Here is a 14934-nt window from a genome sequence, read left to right on the forward strand (position 1 = left end):
CGGACTTTGCATAATACTCGGCTGGCTAGTCATCTTCCCACTGAAATAAGCTTAACTTAACCTTTTGGCCTCAGCGAAGCTGTTACGACTGGAACGACATCCCACCCAGAATGTCGGCACAGTCTGACAATAACGGAGTTCCAGAATACCAGAATTCTTGATGAGTGCGATTTTGGTCCAAAATAAACGCTGTAGGCTAAATTGGAATTACGCGCAAGCCAGGTAAGGTTAACCAGAATGTGATTTCAGCTCACTAGAGTTCAGGAATTACAAAATGTGAAGCAAAACCAACATCAGAAAAATTATGACAACAGTAACTCGAACGCCCATCTCTGTACCCTCAAATATTTATAAGTGCAGGTACCCACTTGTTAGTAAGTGAACTCGCAAGTAACTCCATGATCCCGGGAACCACATCCATCCTGGAGCGACTTGGTGGTGCTGCCGTACTTGATGTACCCTCCCTTCAGATCCGAGGCGTCCTCATCGCATCCCTCGCCATTATAGACGACAATGTCATCACTCAGACCAATGCTGGAGGCACCGAAAGTCTGCGCCGAACTACCGCTCTCAAAGTTGGTGCAAACAACGGCGAACTGGGCAGATTCCCAAGCGCCGTTGTTGGAGTTGCAGACACGGATCCACGGATCGAGGTTGGTTAGCATTTTAGCCGATCAATCGGTCGCATCAGTCAAGGCAGGCTTACCCAGGGTTCAACGTGACCTTCTCCGTTAGGTTCATAATTGCTATCACGAACAGACGTGTAGTGGATCCAGAAAGTGCCATCGGCGGGTTCGACTCCGAGGGCGTTGAGACCGCTCTCACATTCCCAGAGGGCAGAGGCGAGTTGAGGCCCAGCAGCAAGGGCGAGAGCCGCGGCAGCGATAAGGGAAGAAGGGAACTGCATGTTGGATGGATTAAAGAGGAGCTTTGTGAATGAATTGAGGAGATTGAAATGTGGGTTTGATGATTGAGTGGTTGCTTGTCGCTGTTGATGCTACTGGACTGAGGGGGAGAACACCGCCTTTTATATCTCATCCTCCCATGAACAGCCCCTCCTCAAATTGCTTCGGATACTCTCGTCGCCTGGTCCTCTGACCATATTTGCCAAACGGCATAGCGAAGCCGGGACGTTGCCAAGATCCCGCCCCCAAGGCTGTTAGGAGCGGAAATGGAGAACCAACACAGCCTCACGAAGATTTAAGGTATTTCCCGAGCCTTTGGTTCCTCAATCTCATCAGACTATACCATTATGTTAGCCTGAATCCTGACATTTGGCCCCAGTACCATCGTATGGACGCGTGGCTCCCGGGGGCGCTAGTGGGTACACCTCGGGCACTACCAAGTACCAACGGGGCCATTGGCCGCAGCGGCTGGCCCCCACGGTGTCCCAGGCTTGCAGAACCCCAGCCCCGCGTTAGGTTGGATCGGGAATGTTTGCAACGAAGATAACGTTTGCTGCAGGCTGGGGCTTATGACGAGGCTCGCAGTTTAGCCGAGTATCGCCTGCTCGGAGAAACGGCGATGCACACCATGATGCTCCTCACAATCCGCCAATTTGGGATGTAATCGCTGCCGTAACTGATTATGTTCTCAGAGACACCACCGTCGATGCAGGTATATTTCAGCCCACTGTACATGATCACTGTCGGTTCTCACTAGCTGGTGGTGTACCATTGTGGAGACGGCCTGTAAACCGTAACTAACTGAAACTAGGTCATCTTCTGGGCTGTGCCTTGGGTCTGCCATGCGCCCCGTGGCGACCTGACTTGGGCTTCTCGTGTCGTTGGGGGCCGCAATCATGCAAGGTGAAGATATAGCCCCAAGCTCTTGATAAGACGGACTATCTCCGACCCTGCTATCATATAGCCGAGTTGCTCTTCCCCTTAGGACAATGATATTGCCGAAGCCGCGATCTCTCCTTCCCAGGAGAACCCGCGGTCCCGATGCCTCCATCACCACAGTGCCAGGCAGGACATGGGTTAGCACGGCGACCGTTGGTTCATAGACCTCATTCCATGACTGATTCCAGATTGAACTTATTTGGCCCTTACAAGATGGTGTACAGCGAAGGTAGGAATCAATTCCAGTGTTTTGACATACAAACACGCCTCGTACCTTCACGCAGGATGTTCTGGGAGGCAGCAATGATGTCCACGAATGTGCCTTGACTAATGCCCGTTCTTCCACGGTACACTATGATTTCTTGAGCTGACTTTTGTCTTGAGTTAGACAGCAGAAGATTTCGGAGCCTCTTCTGACGATACTCTTGCGATAGCCGTCATAGCCACTCTTACCGCGACAACGGGACACCAGAAACTCTGGAGCAAGTCGGCCAACTTGTTGATACGTCATGAACCAAGGAGTTACTTGCACTTATTTCTTCCGCTGCAGACTTTTTGACTGCAATAAGCAGCAGTATCCGACCGGAGGATTTTCGCAGGATTGTTGTATGAAAGCGGAGCTGGGTAGAGGGACTTATTCAAAGCCCATTCCTTCATTCAACCCTTTCAGAGCAGTCCAGTACGCGATCATCGTCGTCATTAAGCTTGACTATGACTATTCCGGGATGGCCTCCCATATGCATCTTCCAGGGCCCGGAGAACGACAAGAGCGAAGAGCTCGAAAGATCAGCCGCCCTGTACTGGAATGCATAGTTGCAAAACATGGTCACTGCCCATGCACCAAGGCCCAAAAAAATCGCACATGTCCCTCGTCGGGCGTTGTTTGGTGCAGCTATTTACCTGTTCGGTGAGCTTAGCACGTGCCCTCCCCGGCACTTCATTTTCCCGACTTTCAGGCTCCAACGATGGAATGATGAAGCTCATCGATCTTCACCTCATTTTTGCGCATCAAAAGATACCGTAGCACCTCGGACAACAGGACGCCGACTGTGCCACGCCATCGGATCATCGTGGACATCAGAACGTCGCCACGAGCAGCCACAAAACGACAACAATGAGTGGGGCTCCCCCGGTTCTAGAAGGATACTTGATTTGGAATTAATTCTGCAGTTGCGGATCCACTTCCAGGATCCGGTCAGGGTCTGGTGGCGCGGGCCTTGCCTTGCTTCCCGCACCAGCTGATTGCAGCTGTTGGTGATGCAAGAGGCGATCCCTTCAGAGGAGCGATGAGGCATCCAGGCCGCATGAATGGGGAAAGAAGAAGTCACGGGATGTCACGAGCGGGCGAGTTCAGGCGATGATTGGCTGGAAGTTGTTTCCGTCCTGTAACGGCCCCACGAGTGCCACTCTTGCCTCGCCCGGCCCTTCTCCATAATCCATTTCCTTCCTGGTAGCTATCAGATTCAGATGCCCTCCTCCCTCTGCCCTTTTCTCTCCCTTTCTTTTCTCTCTCTCTCTCCTCTCTCCATCATAAGTACCATCCACTGTCCACCTCATCCCATCTCGTCATGTTCTACGCTGGCTGGACCATTGGGTGCTAACACTTGTGTGTCGGTTGCGCCCCGCCGCAATACAATACATTCATGACCTCGGAGCAGAGGCAACGGCTCTTGGCCCCTGCAGCCTCCAAGGACCCGGTGCCACCCCCATCGTCATCCCTTCCTCCCCAGAGGAAGGTTTCCACCGCCTGTTCCAGTTGCCGATCGCGAAAGGCAAGGGTATGTTCACGCATTTTCTCAAGATTCGTCCTTTGAACGTTTACAAAGTTGACCCTGCATATCTTGCAGTGCAGCGGAACCGCACCATGCGACTGGTGCACCAAGCATAATCTTGCCTGTCGGATCGACGAATCGACCGACTCTCGCCGGAAGATCAACATCAAGCGCAGAATCGAGAGCTTGGAGGGCGATTGCGATGTCTTGACGCGGATCCTGGAGAGTTTGCGGAACAGTGGCGTGACGCGGATGCGCTCTCTGCTACAGCTGATTCGGAGCAATGCGTCTCTGGAGGAGCTTCGGCTCTTCGTGGATGACCGCCTGGCAAATGCGCGTACCCTCGATTCCGCACTAGAGGACGATGAAGTTCCAATGCCCGATGACACCGTTTTCAAGATCCCTCGCAGAGTGATGGACATCAAGCGGCTGGCCGATCAGCCCGTCTTTCGGGTCCCCGCAAAACCGTGGACCAGGGTGACGGACGACGATGACTTCGTATCCCATCTCATATCCCTATACTTCACCTGGCGCCATTCCTGCTTTCCATGCATCGATCGCGATCTGTTCATACGCGACATGAGAGCCGCAAAGCTCAGTTCCCTATTCTGTTCGCCATTCCTAGTCAACGCTGTTCTGGCGGACGCATGTGTAAGTACCATTCCCATGGTCTCGAAATGACCACCATCATCTGCATTTTGCCTGCTCATTCGATCTCGGTGCAATGAATTAGGCCTACTCCGATTACGCTGAAGCATACGAATATCCGAGCGACCCGTCCACGAGAGGTACACATTTTTACCAGGAAGCGAAGAGATGTTTCGAACAAGAGGACGGCTATTCAACAATAGCTACGGTACAAGGACTAACGGTTTTATCGACCTGGTAAGTGCCATTCCATCCCTTAGTCTCAAGACGACTCAGAGGCGCTGATGGTGTGGCTTAGTGCATGTCTAATGGGGAAAGATCGACGGGGCTGGATATACCAGGGCCAGCTCGCCTTTGCAGCGAAGGAGCTCGAACGTACCCTTGCCTTGACACCACCTGGCCCCGTCACCGACAAGTCTGAAACAGAGCGAGCAATCGGGGTTACCCTCTGGGGGTTGTATATTACCACAATGTATGATAGACCGATGAACCTAGGGAACATAACTAACCATGACCAGTGCACACGCCTTTGCTTACCAGAAACCACCGCTGGTCGAGAGACCCCGCTACCCATACCCACCGAGCTGTCACGATGACGACAGTCCGCTCTGGCATCCCTATCCGCAAGGAGGCGATGGCCTTGAGGGGCATTTCAAGTGTTACTTGAACAGCTTGTCTAGCCTTACAACGATTGTGGATGAGTGGTGCACATTACTGTTCGATGGCTTTACGAAACCCGCTCTCGACGAGATTCGAGACATGGCAAAGAAAGCCGATAGGCTTTTACTGGAGTGGGAGATGGCACTTCAGCCCTGTCTGAGGATTGAGTCTGGGCGTGTGATACTTCCTCACGTACTATGTCTTCAGTACGTCGCCCCCGGAAATATGAATGCCGTTAGTCTAGTCTGACCAGATTACTCAGTATGTATTATCATGACATTCGTATCACCGTAACGGAACTGGCTGGAGCCGCAGTGTACGGAGCAGACAAGTGGTCGAGCCCGGATCGGCATCCGGCACATATGTCTCTGTCATCCGCGCGACAGATCGCCTGGTTGATGGACGTGCATCGATCCTTGTGGGGCATTGACTTGTTTCCCGCGAGCCACATTCAGTGGATTACAGTTTCCATGTTCACTTTGCTGGGGGCACTTGATGATCCTGCCAACCAGGAGGCGTTTGTGGCTCTCACTGCAGCGGCGAAAGTCGCTGCCCGGCGCTGGCCGATTGCCAAGGGCACCTTGCGAGCGATCCAGCTGACCGCGCGCAAGATGGGGGTTAGGATGCCACCGGAGACTGACGCGCTGTTTCTCGATTTCGAAAAGGAAATTTGGGGCGCGAGAGGTCGCAAGGGTCTAAGGAGCCTGTATCCCAACTTTGCAGTTTTGACAGGATCCTTGCGGGATGAAGAGGTAGAGCTAGACAAGTTTCTAGAGAAGGAGGATGGTGTCGACGCTTCTGATCTCGAGGAACAGGAGGAAATTGAGCTATGACAGCCCTAGTTTAGATGAGCCCGAACCCTGTTTGGCGGAGATGCTGGGTGGATATTGTCAGGTCCAATATAGTAAAACAAGCTCTCAAGGCAGAAGAAAGGTTTCACTATAAAAAAGTAAGAAAACTATTACAGACCCAAAAAAGGGACTGTGAAATCAATAATGCGTTAGCTGGGAGTCGAACCCAGGGCCCAACCTCGCAATCTTTCACCTCGCGGCGGAGATCATGGAAGGGTTGAATGTTACCGTTACACCACTAACGCGTTTCGTTGTAGGGTGGCGAAATTCTTGCTCTCTCAATCAATTGAGCTAGTCCTCTGCTGTGTTGAATCGATAAGAAAAGCAACGATAGCCAAGGTCGAGACCAGCCACCGCCGATGCATCGGATCCCCGAACCAGGCTGTCATCACAGCCACAAGATGATAACCCCGCACTGGACTGGGCGGGATCTCCAACATGCCGCGATCTTATCTTAGTTTCAGAAGAGTTACATGAGTCAGTCTCTTCTCTGATGATCCAGGTACAAGACCAGAGACCCTTTACATGAAGTAATAATAGATCCGACTCGACTCTCATCTCTTACGTACAATACTCTTCCCCTTCATATCTCCCTCCTCTCATGAAATTAACTGAGATGTCCACAGCCCCTAAAATAACCACCCTCGGCCACCGCGAACTCACGACGATCAATAATCAACACTATCAACGCAAAAAGGGCACCGAGGAATGGATCCCTTACTACCCGGACACACCACCTTCAGCTTTGGCTTCTGGGCCCGAACCGGTCTACCTCTCTCTTATTCGCGAAGCCCAGGGCCCTGGGGAACCGCATCACTGGGCGCTTTTTGTGGCGCGGGAGAATCAGTCCGGGTATGTGTATCAGGTGAAAGGGGATGCGGAGTTCATGAGCTATGAGCCGTCGGAGGGGGTGGTGGGGTTGGAGGTGCTTGAGGGGAGGGTGGATGTGTTTGTGTTGGGGGTGTTGGAGGCTGGGAGGGGGGAGGAGATGGTGAGGAGGGTTGCAGGGGAGGAAAGTCCGCCGAAGGCGCGCAGTCGGAGGGAGGTGAGGGAGAATTGTCAGGGGTGGGTGGTTAGGGTGTTGGAGAGGTTGGTTGGGGCGGGTGTTTTGGGGGAGGAGAAGCTGGGGATGGTGAGGGGGATGATGGAGCCGGTTTGATCTATTTTTGTAGGTTTGGACTGGATGAAAGTGGCTATTGAGAGATGAGTGCTATAGTGACTTATAATGCTGAGGTCAAGGGTGTTAGGAGAGGATCACGCTATTTCCGAACATAGACTGCCATCTCGCAAAAGTTCGTATCGGGTAAAAAGGCGTAGGTGTTGTAGCAGTTCCTCAGCATGTCAAACACTCTGGGAGTCACCGGGTCGGTGGATGCGTAAAAGTCATCTTCCGGTTCGTCTCCAGTCTCGATATCACTCTCTTCCACCTTCACCCAGATGATAATTGCTGGTCTGGCAAGTTCGGTGATAATCTCCTTCACAGCCACGTTGGACGCACAACTGAAGACAACTGATGATTCGTCGACTTCCAGATACCCTTGAGGATCGTTCACGACCTGCATTCCGTGCTCAGTAAGGGCTTCTTTATCAATTTCGTTGTACGCTGGGTCCTGGATATAACACGGAAGCTTATGCTCTGCGGTGCCACCCGCATCTCTCTCGAGGAGACTCCTAACTGTCAATAAGAGCGCATGCTGAATACCATACCTGAGACTCGTGCTCTCGTCAGATGGCCAGGAGATTGAGGCGCATGAAAATCAAACAACCTTATCAATACGGTGTCTGTACAGGACGGGATCTAATGTCTTCTTCAGATGGGAACACGTCTCGCTCTCCTGCCAGCTGCTGACTGACCGTTGCAACAGAGTACGAGTCTCATCCACAGTATGTAAAGGGCGAACGATGGGCACCTTAGTAATAATGTCCCTCAGCCCCAACGAATGTAGGATGTTTATGCTGCAGTAGGTGGACTCTGCAACCCCGAATTCTTTCGCACATCGTTTGAGGTCGGGAAAGGATTGATAGTGCATTTCTGTAGATCTATCCCTCGGGAAAGCACTCAATTGTTAGCCACTGGAGAAGTCCCTGGGTGGGACAAAGCTCACACAACATAATACTCCAAGCCTTCCTCATCTGGGAGCATGTCTGCTTTTCCCAACGGTTCCCATTTCACTTTGACCCCATCATACCCAATTATCCGAATCTTGTCTCCTTCCCGGAGCGGACTGCTGAGCTGCTGTTGCACGTTTCGAAGCGCGTCCTTGGTAAGGAGCGGTCGTCCCTAGCTATACCATTTAGTCAAATTGGAGATAATCTTCTTAATGGTTCTCGGGCGATTGTGTTGCGGGCCAGCCCAGTGGGACCGGTTTTCCTGATAAAATGTCTCGTGGACCATTGTGCGGTAGGTTGATTGATGTTCACGATAAGTTCCAGTTCTGGGAGGAGGGAGAATTGGCGTTTGTGCCGCATGGACTGCCGGTGTTGGGTTTGTTTGCACCGCGTGACTGCCTTACTCGGCGAGGCTGGTAATCCACAGCCTTGTCCTTACAAAGCACGATGTCTGGGGGGTTTGAAGGCCTGCGAATCCTCTGGCATTACCTGATGTCATGTCTTGTAATGCTTGAAAAAATCACTCGGCTGAGATGCGTTGATTGTTATGAGTCATGAAGTTAATAGCTAGCGACTATAGATAGTATATCTTGCTGGTGAAGCTTTTATTTTAGCTCCGGGTGAACGGTCGCGTAGATACGCGTATTCCCCGTCGTAGAGTGTGGTTGTGTATCGAGAAGGAGTAGTTGGATACTCTTTTCTCAACCAGGTAGATATCTACGTCTCTAGATCTTGTGATAGGTGAGATCCACAGATATATGTCAGAATTGTCCGCGGAAGTGCGACTGCGTAGTATATGCAGAGTATGGGCAAGAATAATCCTAGGTAATTGACGATGGGTTGTAACCATAGCACACCCAGGATATGAAGTGAATTTGAAGAGAAAAGCAAGAAAATAAAACGACAAAACCAATCATCTTAAGGGGATGGATGGATGTAGCGTAACCCAGAAGGGCAATGAAGATTGTGGAGCTCGGGAAAAAAACAAAAAGGAATGACAAGAGTGGGATTCGAACCCACGCCATCAAACGATGACCAGGAAGCTGTGAAGCTGAATATTAAGGTTGACCTTAACCTGACGCCTTGGACCAACTCGGCCATCTTGCCTTGCTTATGGATCGAGCTAGAACATTTTGTTAAATGAGTCTTCATTAAAGTTCAAGCTATCCGTTTGCCCAACATAACATATGGTATTGACGAGTACCCCTCATGAAGGGCGCATTCAGAAAATTAGTCAATCAGTGAAATGGATTGTTAAACTGCAGATTGCTACCTTTCGTCAAAGAGTTGCAGCTGATCAGATGGATTGAATGAAGATCACGTCGAGGGAGAGTAGTTCGCCAGGGAGAATCCCACGCAAGTATATATTGGAGGTCCGGCCTCCGACCAGATCATATAGAATCATCCAAGCTTCACGTTTTCCATCAAACTTCCCACTTCATTAGCCTTATAAAGCCTTGCTATCTGCCTGGTTCAATTCACAATGTCCAACAAAACCTACGAGTATGGCGAATTGGTCGTCACCTTGACTACAGCATTTGATGTCATTTGGAACGACAAGGGAAGTGGTGCCACAAGGGACGGGGGGTTTTAGACACTATGGCTATTGGGAACTTCAGTACTCTGAATGGCAAGCGAGCAGCACTTCTGGTCGGAGCCAAATTCCTCACTGGCACCAGCCCCGCAGTGAGACCACCAACTGACTATACCCAGCTTTGGGCCAAACAGGACAGCGGGGCTAACGCGGATGGGTCCTTCTGGCGACCCATCGCACCGGCTGGCTATACATCAATGGGTCATGTCGTCCAGGCAGGGTGGTCGGTGCCTTCGCTCAGCAAGATGTGGTGCCAACGACGACGTTTACGTGAGAGGGGTTGACCTATGATGGACGGTTCCTGCCAGGGGGTAGATGTGTTACACGGATAAACCACCTCTACAGAGTATCTGCCTAGTATTTGCTATCTGTTATCTGCAACCTTATTTCCGGCTGGAGGATTGTCTGTGCCGGAGCTAGTGGCTGGCCAACACAGCGCCGTCGCAGCGCCGCCGATCGTACGGAGTAGTCTCTGACCTTCATCTCATGATTCATGCACTGGCGTCTACGCTTACACTTGGCATCCATGGTAAGTAATGAGGTTGGCTTTTATTTGCGACTAGTGCTATCCGTCCCATTGCTGACTATTTCCCACCATAATCAGAGGCCGTCGAAGACTCGCTGCCTTCCCACCACTGCCGTCCTGCCCGCAATGTGAGAACGAAATACCACCAATCCGGACAACCAAGTCAAATCACAGACATGGAGAGCAAAGCAAGTTGCAGCCGTCTAGGTTGAACCCATCAGAAGGGACAACATCCGGGAAATCCCTTTCCCCGTCTCCAGCCACAGATGGGGTTCGATGGCTTCGATCTCCATCAGCACAAATGACCGATCATCCGTGATGAAGCCGTCGATCCGCACATAGCCTCTTTCCCCGGAGCCCACCTCCTCCGTGCCCCTCGGGGCGAAGCGGCGTTGCAGCGACTCGAACACGGCCTGGACCACTTGCAGGGTCTACAGCTTTATTCCGAGCAGCTCCGCCACTTTGGCGGATCCACCATACTCATCCTGAACCCGAAAGTCCCCGCGCTGAGGAGACTTGACCATAACATGGGTGAGGTGGGGGCCCACAAACACAAAAGAATATTCACCCGTTGAGATCGCAGGCTCGAACTCTTGAATGAGCAATGAGCTTCGCAGTCCAACCCCCGTGCAGAGCTCCAAGAAGGTCACATCATCCGCGGAAAGGGCCGATGTGTCAGCAATCCGCCGGGTCAGCGTGACGAAGGGGATCGACGAATCGCGTCTTGGGAATCACGAAACCCTCCTGTTCAATGCCCAGCAGGTATCGCTTGTCCGCATTCCACCGGACCAGTTCGGTGTGATTGATGATCTGGGGAGAGACAAGATGAGGAGTGTATGGAGCGGTTTCCATCCATTTGTGACAGGAATGCCCATGAGCAACTGGTCTAGACTGTCTTGGGCGAATGCCAATCCCTGAGGTTCCACGATGGTCAATATCTGTTCTCAAACGGAGTGACTTGCCAATTACTTGCCATGCAGTGAATCCGCAGACTCGCCTCCAGATTGTGTGTGCATGTAGGTGCGGGCTTAGCAATTCCCCATTTTTGCATGATACAGAATGGTAACCTCTTTGGACTTCGATGATGCGAACCATACTCTTCAGTTTGTCCATTGAGGTTATAAAAAGGTATGTGACCAAACACCCGAGTACCATTCTTCAGGACATCTGGATATCATCATTCAAAGGATTCCAAATTTGCTTCTCTACTTCATGGCACCATGTCCACCATCGGCCAACTCTACCAGCTGTCCAAGATAGAGGAAGACTGTTTGAACCTTGGTCCTGCCTACAAAGACATCGGGTAAGTCATGTTTCCTTCCGTTTATCCAGGCAGTTAGCCCTGGTTTACGGTCTAGCGTCAACCGATCCCATCCCCTTGTACGCCACAGCTTGCATCGCTGCTAACCGGTACAGCCCTCTCCATCAAAAAGTCCGCAAGACTCCACTTGCGAATCCCCTGACTCAGGCAATCCTCTTTCTTCAGCAGCACCTGACCCAAACCCACAACCCCCTCAAGGGCAGAACCCTCAGCACCAATGGCCCCATTCGCGCCGGCGAGCTTCTCATGGCCGACCTTCCCTATGCCGTGCTGCCAACCGTGGCCACAGGAAGTGTCGATGACTTCCTCTGCAGCAACCTGGGCTGCAGTCGCCAGGTTTCCCGTCACGCAATCAACAGCGTCACTTGCAAAAAGAACTGCTCTCTCGACGTCTGGTGGTGCAACGAGTCTTGCAAAGACGAAGACCAAGCTCGCCATGACCTCGAATGCGCCTGGCTGAAAGCCTACAGCTCCATCCTTCGCCAGGACGTCGGCGATCACGACTACTACCTCCTCTGGATCGTCGTCCGACTCCTCGCCACCCGCCACCTCGAAATCCAAGGCACCACCCCAACCAACATCCACCAACATTTCACCTTCCAAGACCGGTTCACCAGCGGCTGGCAAGGTATCCAACAACTCCGCACAAACCGCGACTCCTGGCCCGCCTGGCAAATCAAACACTGGACCGACCTGGCCAAAACCTACCTCCAATCCCCTCCCCTCCACCCTCCCCCTCACCTCCCTCATCGACCTCATTAGCGCCGAAGAAACCAACGTCTTCGAACTCTGTCCAGGCCCTACGGAAATCCTCCCCGACAGCACTCCCGCCCCCCACCGCGGCACCCAATACGGTCTCGCCGTCTTCCTCCGCATCACACTAGCCAACCACTCCTGCGCCCCTAACGTACGTCCCACCCACCCCCTGCCCATCACCGCAAAACCCAAAACCCAAACCCACTCACTAACCCCTGTACACGTACCAGGTGACACATCAAGCCGACGACCGTGGTCGATTGATGGTAACCGCTCTCCGTGACATCGCCCCCGGCGAAGAATGCTGTACCTCTTACTTCGACCTGTCTGAATACGTTGACTTGCAGGCCCGTCGCAACAAGACGCAGGAGTTGTTCACGTTTACGTGTACTTGTCCGAGGTGTTTGCAGGAGGAAGCACAGACACAGACACAGACACATACACAGGTCCAGAATTATTTTCCTGGAGGGGTAAGAATGGATTCGTGGTGTATGCATGCACGTGTGTGGCAGGCTGGATGTGACATGTCGATGCGGGTGGTGTGTGCCTGAAGAAAGTAGGGAGTTGGTCCGTGCGGAACCACGCCGGCCCAAATGTTCGAGGGTCGAGGGTTTGGTCTAGATCGTTAGGTACGGTTTTAACACGAGTGTATTGTGTCGGGTGCTGGGTAGATTGGACTAGTCTACTGATATCGTCATTTGGTTTATTGACGCGAATAGCGGTTTGGGGATTTGAGTTCTTTTCCGATGGTTCCGTAGGGTACGTAGTAGAGAGAGGGGAAGGTTGGGAGATATAATTCCCTCGAGAGGTATAAATCCCTCAACTGTCCCCCTTGAGTATTGTTCTCATTACTTTGCAAATATCTTACTTTTGTCTCAATTTTACGTCTACGACTACAGATCGACATAATGTCGCTTCTCCGTCCGACTTTATCTATACCGGGACACTCCCCAACCCGCAACATCATAGGTCAACATCCCCTCTTCATCCCTTTCCAACATGTACAACAAATACGGCATTACTCCCCCTCCCACGACCACCAAATAACGGCTACCCGATCCACCATCGCCCAACTCCTTAACCACATCGACTCCCCGCACACAGCTACCCAGTACCTTACGCATTTCGCATCCACCAACCACTCCCAGACTCACCCCTTCGCCGTGATAAAAGTCGGCGGCGCGATTCTCACCTCCCATTTGCAAACTCTCACATCCACACTAGCGCTTTTCAGTCGCATCGGGATATACCCCGTTATCGTGCATGGCGGTGGACCGCAACTGAACCAGATCCTCGAGAACGCTGGCGTGGAGCCGCAGTTCGAAGATGGGATCCGGGTTACAGATGGGCGCACGCTGGCGATCGCGCGACAGCTGTTTCTGGAGGAGAATTTGAAGCTCGTGCAGGCGTTAGAGCGGGTCGGGGTTGCAGCCAGGCCGATCACGGCGGGAGTGTTTCGGGCGGACTACCTCGATCAAAAGAGGTATGGGTTTGTCGGAAAGGTGAGGGGGGTGGAGAAGAACAGCATTCTATCCGCAGTCAGGGCAAAGTGCTTGCCTGTGTTGACTTCCATGGCTGAGACACCGAGCGGGCAGGTGTTGAATGTAAATGCGGATGTGGCGGCTGTGGAATTGGCGAGGGCGTTGAAGCCGAAAAAGGTGGTTTATTTGGCGGAGAAGGGCGGATTGACGCATGGGTTGACGGGGAGGAGGATTCAGAGAATTAATTTGGCGGAAGAGTTCGAGGAGCTTATGGGGCAAAGTTGGGTGAAGTTCGGGACGAGATTGAAGATCAGGGCTGTGGAGGAGTTATTGAGGGAGTTACCAGGCTTGGAAAGTGTGGCCATTGTGCATCCGGTGGATTTGCAGAGAGAGATTTTTGTGGCGAGTGGAGCAGGGACAAGAATTGAGAGGGGGACGAGGATTTTGAGCACCACATCGGCGGAGTTTAGGGATGAGGGGAGGTTGGTGAAGGGATTGAGGGAACAGGGGGCTGGGGATGATGAGGTGAGGTTTTGTGTGCAGGAGATGAGGAACAATCGGCCGTTGAAGATGTACTTCCAGGATCCGGAGACCATGAGCCCATTGGCGATTGTGTCGTTTGAGTATGGAGGTACTCCACGCTTGGTTACATTTCCGGATCGCAGTGTGGACGATGCGGTTGCCGGTGACTTGTTCACTCGGATCACGAAGGACTTTCCCAAGTTGGTGTGGAATCTCCCGGAGAATGATGGCAGGCTTGACTGGTTCTCTGCGCGCGCCACGGGAAGGTTTCATCATGGTGGCTGGGCTATGCTCTGGTATGGCTTGAGTCAGCACGAAGCGAGGCAGTTGATCCTGGGGTTTCAAGATAACTATCAGGACGATCTCCAGGGGACTTCGAGTGCTAGTGCCTATGGATACACCTCTCGGGGATAGTCCTCCCACGACACTTGGTGTTTCTGAGGTTCGCCGGCCGACCTGACCTTCAATGAGTTGGAAGAGTACCATGCTCTTGTATCCTTGCCTTCTACTTGCTGCTCTTATTGAGATCGACTCCGGTGTGATTGGATCTGCAGTGCATTTGACTCTCAGTTAGTATATAGGATCATGCAAGGGTAGATCATGTTGGAACCTACCTACCATGCTATCAGTCCGAGGAACCAGGAGACTGGTCTAGTTGGAAGATTCTGGCATATTGTACCTTTGTCTACTGCCATCCCGAAACAGAACACTAGGCTACTTTCTGAACCTCTGCTATTCAGGCCAAAAGCCTATCGAGACAGGTATATCAAGGAAAGAGACATAGTGCAGAGGGGGCTAAATTGGTAACAGGATGAAGATTGTCAGTGGCCCACGGTTGAAATCTTCGGAT

The 14934-nt window shown here is 52.1% G+C and overlaps 6 protein-coding genes and 2 non-coding genes across 8 annotated transcripts; 4 read left to right on the forward strand and 4 right to left on the reverse strand.

Moving 5' to 3' along the window:
* Positions 1–140: 140 nt before the first annotated feature.
* On the reverse strand, positions 141–907 carry BO80DRAFT_476869 (uncharacterized protein). The gene is given in 2 exon segments (XM_025723241.1): positions 141–701; positions 719–907. The coding sequence occupies 1 exon segment, from the start codon at positions 663–665 to the stop codon at positions 372–374; it is 294 nt and encodes a 97-aa protein (XP_025574231.1). The 5' UTR covers positions 666–701; positions 719–907; the 3' UTR covers positions 141–371.
* Positions 908–3287: 2380 nt separating this feature from the next.
* On the forward strand, positions 3288–5762 carry BO80DRAFT_110432 (C6 transcription factor). The gene is made up of 6 exons (XM_025713411.1): positions 3288–3622; positions 3692–4267; positions 4350–4501; positions 4563–4736; positions 4783–5130; positions 5187–5762. Exons 1-6 carry the CDS (start codon positions 3488–3490, stop codon positions 5755–5757), a joined length of 1956 nt encoding a protein of 651 aa, XP_025574232.1. The 5' UTR covers positions 3288–3487; the 3' UTR covers positions 5758–5762.
* A 158-nt stretch (positions 5763–5920) lies between these two features.
* BO80DRAFT_t192 lies at positions 5921–6020 on the reverse strand. Its single transcript has one exon. It is a non-coding gene; the product is annotated as a tRNA-Gly (tRNA).
* A 371-nt stretch (positions 6021–6391) lies between these two features.
* BO80DRAFT_476881 (uncharacterized protein) lies at positions 6392–7364 on the forward strand (the record flags this gene model as incomplete). Its single annotated transcript, XM_025723242.1, has 1 exon — positions 6392–7364. The coding sequence occupies one exon, from the start codon at positions 6392–6394 to the stop codon at positions 6932–6934; it is 543 nt and encodes a 180-aa protein (XP_025574233.1). The 3' UTR covers positions 6935–7364.
* BO80DRAFT_476883 (uncharacterized protein) lies at positions 6823–8383 on the reverse strand (the record flags this gene model as incomplete). Its single annotated transcript, XM_025723243.1, has 3 exons — positions 6823–7446; positions 7881–8056; positions 8324–8383. The coding sequence occupies 3 exons, from the start codon at positions 8381–8383 to the stop codon at positions 7035–7037; spliced, it is 648 nt and encodes a 215-aa protein (XP_025574234.1). The 3' UTR covers positions 6823–7034.
* A 496-nt stretch (positions 8384–8879) lies between these two features.
* On the reverse strand, positions 8880–8991 carry BO80DRAFT_t191. The gene has a single exon. It is a non-coding gene; the product is annotated as a tRNA-Leu (tRNA).
* Positions 8992–9367: 376 nt separating this feature from the next.
* BO80DRAFT_435598 (uncharacterized protein) lies at positions 9368–9762 on the forward strand (the record flags this gene model as incomplete). Its single annotated transcript, XM_025720918.1, has 2 exons — positions 9368–9471; positions 9504–9762. The coding sequence occupies 2 exons, from the start codon at positions 9368–9370 to the stop codon at positions 9760–9762; spliced, it is 363 nt and encodes a 120-aa protein (XP_025574235.1).
* Positions 9763–11224: 1462 nt separating this feature from the next.
* BO80DRAFT_456052 (uncharacterized protein) lies at positions 11225–14498 on the forward strand (the record flags this gene model as incomplete). Its single annotated transcript, XM_025722146.1, has 5 exons — positions 11225–11307; positions 11421–11953; positions 12096–12232; positions 12312–12468; positions 13051–14498. The coding sequence occupies 5 exons, from the start codon at positions 11225–11227 to the stop codon at positions 14496–14498; spliced, it is 2358 nt and encodes a 785-aa protein (XP_025574236.1).
* Between the last annotated feature and the right edge of the window lie 436 nt (positions 14499–14934).

Source organism: Aspergillus ibericus (assembly GCF_003184845.1).
Source record: "Aspergillus ibericus CBS 121593 unplaced genomic scaffold BO80scaffold_25, whole genome shotgun sequence".
NCBI lineage: Eukaryota > Fungi > Ascomycota > Eurotiomycetes > Eurotiales > Aspergillaceae > Aspergillus > Aspergillus ibericus.

What these genes read in the sequence shown, in the direction of transcription:
- BO80DRAFT_110432 (XM_025713411.1), top strand. Translation starts at nt 3,488, where the DNA reads ATGACCTCGGAGCAGAGGCAACGGCTCTTGGCCCCTGCAGCCTCCAAG. An exon ending in CTGTTCTGGCGGACGCATGT is followed by an intron (nt 4,268 to 4,349) that starts GTAAGTACCATT and finishes GCAATGAATTAG; the next exon opens with GCCTACTCCGATTACGCTGA. An exon ending in GGGTTGTATATTACCACAAT is followed by an intron (nt 4,737 to 4,782) that starts GTATGATAGACC and finishes AACCATGACCAG; the next exon opens with TGCACACGCCTTTGCTTACC.
- BO80DRAFT_476869 (XM_025723241.1), bottom strand. Translation starts at nt 665, where the DNA reads ATGCTAACCAACCTCGATCCGTGGATCCGTGTCTGCAACTCCAACAAC.